The sequence below is a fragment of the Petaurus breviceps genome, unplaced genomic scaffold (assembly GCF_028583685.1).
Source record: "Petaurus breviceps papuanus isolate PSGF00001 unplaced genomic scaffold, PetGlider_PUasm1.0 99, whole genome shotgun sequence".
Lineage (NCBI taxonomy): Eukaryota > Metazoa > Chordata > Mammalia > Diprotodontia > Petauridae > Petaurus > Petaurus breviceps.
This window is the reverse complement of record NW_027187465.1, coordinates 21,144,945-21,153,630: the sequence shown is the minus strand read 5'-3', so window position 1 is coordinate 21,153,630 and position 8,686 is coordinate 21,144,945. Positions and strand designations below refer to the sequence as shown.

Sequence of the window (8,686 nt, the reverse complement as noted above, 5' to 3'; positions counted from 1 at the left end):
GTGGTGGAATGGATATACCAGATGGGGGCCCTGTTGCCCTGACCCATGCCCAACTGCGCAACCATAACCAGTCAGTCAATATTTATTAGGCACATGCTATGTGCTAGGCAATGTGCTAACAGTCAATAATCATTTATTAAACACCTACAGTGTGCCAAGTATGCTGCTCAGCCTCTCAGGCCACTCTTTAATGAGATATTTATAGACTGTCAGCTCTGAAGTTAAAGTCCTTGGGTTCAAATTCCGTCTCTGAGACTTAACACTTAAGTCACCTTGGGCAAATCATGTCCCCTCCCTGGCCTCAGTTTTCTCATCTATAAAGTGAGGGGATTGGAATACATGGCTTCTGGGGTCCTTTCCAGTCCCAGGTCTATGAAATGAAACACTGATCTGCAGGGGTGTCTGCATTGTGAGTTCCCTAGCCTCACTGGGCAAAATTAAAAATATACCAAAGACTTTTGGAGATGGGGGGAAAGCAATAGCAGGCAGAGATGGAGAGGGAAGATGAGGTAAGGCCTTATAGAGGAAGGGGACGTAGAACTGAGCCTTGACAGGAACTCAGTATTCTAATATGTAGAAGTTCTGGGACAGTATGGCAGCAGACACAAGCATGGAACAGGAGGGTGGGGTCAGAGGTCATGGCTGCTAATCTCACCTTGAATGTTGACCACCTGTGAGACATTGAGCAAGGAAGGACACCCCTTAGTCCCCTGTGTCCTTATCTGTGAAGTAAGGCAGTTAAACCAAATGCCTTCCAAGGCCCCTTTCAGCTCTAGATCCAAGATCTTACAATCCCAGGTACAGGTAGCTCCTGCCAGGCTAGGTGGACTTTAGGAACAATCCCAGTGTCTGGCATGTCTACGTCTATGTCTATGTCTACATCTGTTTCTATGTCTGTGTCTGTCTATGTCTGTTCTATGTCTATGTCTTTCTAATATCTATGGCTGTCTCTATGTCTATTCTATGTCTTTGTCTACATCTGTCTCTATGTCTATGTCTATATCTGTCTCTATGTCTATGTCTGTTCCTATGTCTGTGTCTATTTCTGTTTCAATACCTATGTATGTCCATGTCTATGTCTATGTGTTTCTATGTCTGTCTATGCATGTTTCTATGTCTATGTCTATATCTGTGTCTGTTTCTATGTCTATGTCTTTCTATGTCTCTTTCTCCATCTCTGTATATGTCTGTCTGTATATGCATATGTATGTGTCTATACATGCATATATATGTATGCCTATGCATATGCATGTATGTGTATGTATACATGCTTGCATACATATATTTAAATTTTTTCCAATGACTGCTCAGACAGCCTGGTTAAATGTGGAGATGACCACTAACAGAAGGTTGACCACCAAGGGATGAATTTTCCAGCCACAGCAGTTCATGAACTAGAAAGAGAGGAAAGAATAGCTGTCGTTGCATGGCATCACCCACACTGATATGATCACAGATCCTTGAGGTATTTCCCTGAATTTGTCATTCAGTTGTTTCAGTTATGTCCAACTCTCCATGATCCCATTTGGAATTTTCTTGGGAAAGATACTGGAATCTTTGCCATTTCCTTCTCTGGTTCATTTTGCAGATGAGGAAACTTAGACAAACCAGATTACATGACTTGCCCAGGATTACACAGGTAAAAAGTATCTGCAATCAGATTTGAACTCAGGAAGATGAGCCTGATTCCAGGTCCCATGCTCTATATGCTATGGCATCACTTAGTTGCCCACTTGCCAGGAATAAGGGAAGTAGAAACACAGTTCTTGATTGAGGTACTTGTCCTAATTTTGTTCCCACCTGAAATCAGGTCTCCTGAGCCAGGGGACAATAGTGAAGGCACAAGAGACGTTCTGGAAACAGAGATGTCAGGCCAAAAGAAGCCCTGGGATCAAATTCCAGCTCTTGGTCTTTAATCTCTCTCATCCGAAGTTTCTTTCTCTGTTAAATGAGAAGGTTGGACTCAGTCACTGCTTAGGTCTCTTCAAGCTCCAAATCAATGATCCTTCTGATGTCAGGAGTAGAGGGTGAATGACATTGCCCAGGACCCTAAGAATCACTCCTGAATTTCCCCAACCTTCTCCCAAGAACCTACTGGTATGGGGATTTTTCAACCTCCTTGTTAATCCCCCTGGCAGAAGAAGGGATCCCAAGTGCTTTAGTAAATCCCTAAAACTCCAAGAGTTCAATCTTATCCCAATCATCTGGCTCACTCTGCCTCTTAATGCCATGGCCATGGTATGGTCTTCCCCGGTCTCAGTTTGTCTTTTGAGTCATGGTGACCCTGCAGTTGAAGAGACCAAGCTCTAGTCACCAGGAAGTTCAGGAGAAGGTGTGCTAGGCACTGCCAACACCTGGCAAGGCTCAGAAGACCTAACCTAACTTTTTCTTGCCCCTCCACCCCCACCCAAGACTCACAGGCTCTTAGTCCAGCCCTTTCATTTCACATATGAAGAATTTAGGCTCTGAAAAGTAAAGTATCTGTCAGGTGATGTAATGCATACTATCAGACCTGGAGTCCTGAGTTTGGATCCTACCTTAGACACTTACTAACTGTCTGACCCAGGGCAAAAGTCACTTAACATCTGTCTGCTTCAATTTGCTCAAGGGTAAAAAGAGGATGATAGTGGCAGCTACCTCCTGGAGCTGTTAGGATCAAGTAACATAATTTCTGTGAAGTGCTTTGCAAGCCTTAAAAGTGATATATAAACTCGAGCTATTGTGCAAGATCACCCAGGGAATGAATGTGGGAGGAAGAGTTTGAACCTGCCTCATCTGACTCCACATACAATCCTCTTTGTATGACACCTTATGCAAAATGAGGGCCTTGAACTAGGTGACCTCTGAAGTCCCTTCCGGCTCTCAAGCTATGAACCCCAGACATCAGGTCTCTGGTGTTATGGGTCAATAGAAAACAGGAAACACTGGAGATCTGAGACCTAGGTTCAAATCCCAACTACTTTTATTACTTGTCAGTTCTGTTCTCTGGGCCTTATTCTCTTTACCTGTAAAATGGGAGAAGGGGCAGAGAGAGAAACTAGGTGGCACAGAGGATGGAATGCAGGGCCTGGAGTCAGGAAGACTCATCTTCCTGAGTTCAAATCCAGTCTCAGACACTTTCTAGCTGTATGACCCTAGGCAAGTCACTTAACCCTGTTTGCCTTAGTTTCTTCATCTGTAAAATGATCTGGAGAAGGAAATGGAAACCCACTCTAGGATCTTTACCAAGAAAACTCCAAATGGAGTCACAAAGAGTCAGACAGGACTAAAATGTCCAAACTACAATAAAATGAAGGGCTTGGACTAGGTTACTTTGGAGGTCCCTTCCAACTCTATTGTATAATTCCAACTCAATTGTATAATTCTGTGATTTGAAAACAACTTTCCTGGAAATGAGGGTCAATAACTGATAATTTAGAATTCCTGATCATTTCTTATCACTTGAGCCTAGTTTGCCTTAAAACCCTTGTCCCACCAGCATGTGATAATTTTGAGAGACTGCTCAAGCTTCAGAATACAGCAAATAAGAAAACAGAAGAGTATTTGAAAGTCCCTTAGTTCCAGAAAAGTCAGGTTTGGGGTCAGTCTTGACCTTGTTTTTCTCAGCTTCCTGAGCCATTCTCACCACCCCCCAAATCCCACCCTCAAGACAAGGAAACTCAGACCTTTGTTGTGGTTAATCTCAGACATGGTGTTGGAGGAAATAAGTGTTTATTCCTCCCCGTATGCAAGGGAACAGAGTTGCACGTCTAACAATAACATTTATAAATATTATCTGGTGTTTCCACAAGAGAATTCCACAATTCTGAGCCCCCCTGAGGTAATGATAACCCTCCCAGGAGGTGGGAGTGGGCTTGTTTCCCTGAAGTGAGATCTTTACAATTATATGAATGGTGACAGAAGGGGAAACATAATTGAAAAGAAACTCTACCCAGGGCAACCAATAACCAACCCAGTCAGTACTCTCCATGCTCCAAAATCAATAATCCTCTGAGGCCTGAAATGCTGAGGGAACCAGGAGGGGAGGAGAAGAACAGAGATAACCAGAGTTCCAAGCAGCTCATGGTGGCAGTATCCCATGGTCCTCCTTGCCATCACTGCCTGGTACAATTCTGCAGTGTCCTGCCTTGGTAGTTTCAGAGGACAGTGGAAGCAGCATCTACTGAAGTAGGTCTAGACTCTGGGGCAGCTAGACAACCAGTGTAAAACCTCTTCTGAGAGCGTAACAGGGGAGTCTGAGTGTCTGCGTCCTTCCGGGCTTCCCGCCTGAGTCTGTGGAATCTGTGTTGCGTCCAACCGTAGACCCCACAGTTGAGCAGACCCTGGGATGCTGCTGTGAGAGCCTAGGGGAAACAGAGGGGTAGTGATGTCCACTTTGCAGTCTCCCAGAAGGACCCTCTGTCCAATAAGGGCCGTTCTGTTCTCAGCCACCCATCAGCCTTTGCCTTTTAAAAGGATATTTCTACTTTTTAGAACCATAACATATTTTCTTCTTGGATGGAAGTCACTTTAGGGAATGGCCAACAAGGAGAGAAAGAAAGCTTGCCTTGGGACGCCTCAAGATTTCTATGTAGGGGTGGCCAGGTAGCACAGTGAGTAAGAGCACCAGCCCAAGTCGGGATGACCTGGGATCGAATCCAGGCTCAGACACTTAGCACCACACCCAGAAATAACCCCAATTCCTTTTAAAAAAAACAAACAAACTGATTTCTATGCTGCTAAAAGGTTGGTCACTGCTTAGGAGGCAGGGGGAAGGTGAGCCAGGGAATGGGGATCCAGCTTCCTACAAGAAGGATACACAGTTCACAGTGGTGCTGTTGATGCCCTCTAAATTTCAGCACCCAGAAGACTGGCTGCCCCACCCTTGTCTTACATTTCCTCAAGCTCACTCACCAAGCCCTACCATCAGCTTCCCAGTCCTAACTCACAGTGGACACAGCCTGTAGCCACAGGGCACTGGCCAGAGAGAGAGAGGCAGGGGGCCCTCCCTCTGGCTGCCACATCCCATCCCAGGCTTCACAAGTTTGAAAGAGTTGACTTAAATGGGGTTTGATGATTTGTCGATGGTTCCTTAGCTCTCTTTATACTAGATTAATCTTGCAAGGGACAATTATTTCCCAGGCTGTACATAAAAGCAGAAAGATGGTCCTAGAGGGCCAGCTGTGCAGCCAGAAAGAGCTGGGTTCAGGTCCTGCCCCTGACATATACCAGCTATGTGATCCTGGATAAGATACCACCTCCCTGTTTCTCAATTTCCTCTCCTATAAAATGAGAGTTGGACTAGCACAGAGGTGAAGAACTGTGGTCTCAAGGCCACATGTGACCCTCTAGGTCCTCAAGTGAGGCCCTTTGACAGAATCCAGACTTCTAGTTCTAGAACAGCAAATCCCTAAGGCCCCTTCCATCTACAAGTTCCCTGAATCCATGATCCTGTGATTTCTCTTAGGTCAGCCTAATCTTTCAGTCAGATCATTACCTGCAAGTAGACCACCACCTTCAAGCTTCCTAGAAGTTAAATTCCTCCCAAATATTCCCCCCCTCTCCTTGCCAAAAATAATTATATTGCTTTCTACCCAAGTTTCATGAGAGTATATCCACAGAACTTTTATTTCCATTATGTACTCCCCACCCCTCCATTTGCCTTTAAAAAAAAATTTAGTCCAGACTTATAATTTCATTAGCATTTTGGGGGACTCTTGTTTTAGGGTCCAGACTTGTAATTTCATTGGTATTTTCTACTTTTGGGGTCCAGATTTGTGATTTTATTGGTATTTTTGGACTCTTTTTTTGTAGTGTAGGCTTGTGATTTCATTGTCATTGGAAATTTCAAGTGTAAAAACTCTTTGCATTGATGGAAATCAGCTGTTTGAAGTCTTAGAAAGCTGCCTGGGTCACTGAGAAACTAAATGACTGGCCAGGGGTCATCCAGTCAGGATATGTCAGAGGCAAGATTTGAACTCAGATCTTCCTGACTCCAAGGCTGATCCTCTCTTTACTACATCATGCTGCCAGCAGGGCACCTCAGCCATGAAGCCAACTGGAGTCATGCACTCTCTGGGATGTATTTAGGCATTTTGGCAAAGCAGTCTCCTCATTGGTTAGGGTACCAATCCTGCTTACATTTAGCCAGTGGGGAGAATTTATTTATATGGGTGTGGAGGTAGGAGGTCAGATGGGAGCAGAGGTCAAGGGCAAAGCTGAGGCAAGAATGGATTACCTGGAGAACATAGAGGGCCATGTGTAGCTGGGTGTTCTCTGGCTTGGTCAGCTTGATGATCACCAAGATGGCAGCTGTGAATACAGAGAACAGGCTTAGAGAAACATAGTATTAGTATTTGAAGGCTATTATTGTCCAGAAGAGTCTTAGTATTGTTCTACTTGGCCCCACAGGGCAACCGGAAACCAGGAAACTCCCCCCCAAAAAAAAAACCCTCAAAAATTCAGATTTAATGTTGGGAAAAACTTCCTGAGAGTGAATGCCATCCCCAGATGAAGAGAGCTGCCTTAGAAGGGAATAGATGCCTTTGGTCCTCATTCCAAGTATTCAAACAAAGGCTGAACAACCTTTGGTCAGAGGCTGGAGATGGGAATCTGACTCAGGCAGAGAGAAGACTCAATGAGCACCAAGGACTCTTTCCATTCTGATGGTCTATGATTTTGGGTAAATTTCCATGGTCTTCCCTTGTACCCCAGAGCATAGAAGTGTGGGCTGGGGAATCGCTGGAAATGAAACTGGGATTTTCATGGACATGCAGCCTCAAGGCTGAAGATACAAAGAGCCCGCCCTGTCTTCTGTCTCCCCTTCTGATGGACTCCCTAGAGTTCAGGTGTTAATGGTGGATGGATTTGCTCAGTAAGAAGATACTGTTCTCTCAGTCTAAACTTACCAAGCAAAAGCTGGATGACCACTTGCCGGGGAGTCAGAGGTTTAGGTTTAGAGATCTAAAAGTAAAGGATCCATGACCCTTCTTTGACAGGAAAGGAAACTGAGACCCAGAGATCGGAAGTCCAAAATCATAGAGCTAGGGTTCTAACTCAGATTCTCTGACTCCAGGCCCAGTGGTTTTTCTACTGTACTACAGCTTCTGCCTCAGCTTTTCTTAAAAGAGGGAAGGCACTGGGGCGGCTAGGTGGCACAGTGAATAGAGCACGGGCCCTGGAGTCGGGAGGACATGAGTGCAAATGCGGCCTCAGACACTTAACACAAAAAAACTAGCCATGTGACCTTAGGCAAGTCACTTAACCCCAACTGCCCTGCCTTCCTTCTCCAAAAAGCAAAAAAAAAAAAAAGAAGAAGAAGGCAGGCACCCAACAGAAGAAAATAGTGGGGTGGAGAAACTAGGGGATGGAGATAGGTCTAGGGCAGTTGAAGGGCAGCTTCAGGTGGTATAGGGGATAGAGGGTTGGGTCTGGAGTCAGGAAGACCTGAGTTCAAATTTGACCTCAGACACTCACTAGGTGATCCTGGGCAAGTCACTTAACTCTGTTTGCCTCAGTTTCCTCATATGTAAAATGAGCTGGAGAAGGAAATGGCAAACCACTGCTGTGGCTTTGCTAAGATAATTCCAAATGGGGCCATGAGGAGTTGGATGTGACTGGAATAACTGAACAATGACCAGTCCAGAGAGGCTTTGACAGACTGGTTCCCCCAAACCCTTTTCTAAGCTGGAGTTCCTCTTTCCCTGGGCCTCCACTAACCCTGAGCTGCTCACCTGGACCCCAGCAGCAAAAGAAAGCAGCTGGATAGAAACACACTCGATGTTCCACCACACGGATTGCAGCCCACTGCTCATCGCCCAGGAAGCCAGTGGATTTCACAAACCTCTTATACAGCATCTGGGCCCGCACGAGTAAGGCCTGGAGAGGAGAAGGAAGAGGAAGGTCGATGGAAGCAATGTGGAGGTCCTTCCTCTAATGAAGAGAGTTATTGTGACGTACGAATATAACGGAATACGATTGCATCGTAAGAAATGATGAAGGAGATAGCTTTAGAGAGACCCAGGAAGACTTGTATGAACAGATGCAGAGTGACGTGAACGGAGCCAGGACAACAATTTATACAGTAACAGCAACACCATTGAAACAAACAACTCTGAGGCTTAGAGAACTGAGGTGGGAAGAGCCACCGGAAGGCTGCTGCCGTCCAGGGGAGAGGCTGTGGTCGTTGTCGCTGTGTTTGGCCTTCGTTCTCCAAGAGGACCATGACGTCAGGGACATGATGGCATGACTGGCAGCTGACTTGGATTTGAGCGAGGGAGGGCTGTGCAAGGGCACCAGCCTCACTTTCTCCCCCAGAGTCATCTGGATCCAGTGACGTGATATTCATCAGGACAACTGGAGATGGCCCAGGGTGCAATGGGAGATCCTGGCCCTTCCAGGTTAAGGCCTTTTCATGCACTCAGAGTGAGATAATGCCCATTCAGGGAATAGGACTGTTTAAGAAGTGAGTCAAGGGATAGGCCCCTTTAATCAGAAAAAAAGAAAAAATCAAGCTGGGAGGAGAAGACCCTCAGGGTGGTTGTCCCAAAGAGAAACAGTTACCCTTGACATTCACTCTAAGCCAGGAGGGACCAAAATAAAGACATTAAGTGGAGCTTGGACAGGGACCTATTGTGGTCCAATCTATGAGCTTCAGAGTTTAGGGAGAGAGAGAGAGGGAGAGAGAGAGAGAGAGAGAGAGAGAGAG

General features: G+C 45.7%; 1 protein-coding gene across 1 annotated transcript in view; it reads right to left on the bottom strand.

Annotated features, from left to right (window-relative positions):
* Positions 1-3,694: 3,694 nt before the first annotated feature.
* Positions 3,695-8,686, bottom strand: part of TMEM116 (transmembrane protein 116) — a 50,123-nt gene continuing 45,131 nt past the window's right edge. The window contains exons 9-11 of the mRNA XM_069081429.1: positions 7,713-7,857; positions 6,218-6,291; positions 3,695-4,343 (exon numbers count right to left, since the gene is read on the bottom strand). Coding sequence (XP_068937530.1) covers positions 4,137-4,343; positions 6,218-6,291; positions 7,713-7,857 — 426 coding nt within the window. The 3' untranslated portion in view covers positions 3,695-4,136. The remainder of the gene's footprint in view (positions 4,344-6,217; positions 6,292-7,712; positions 7,858-8,686) is intronic.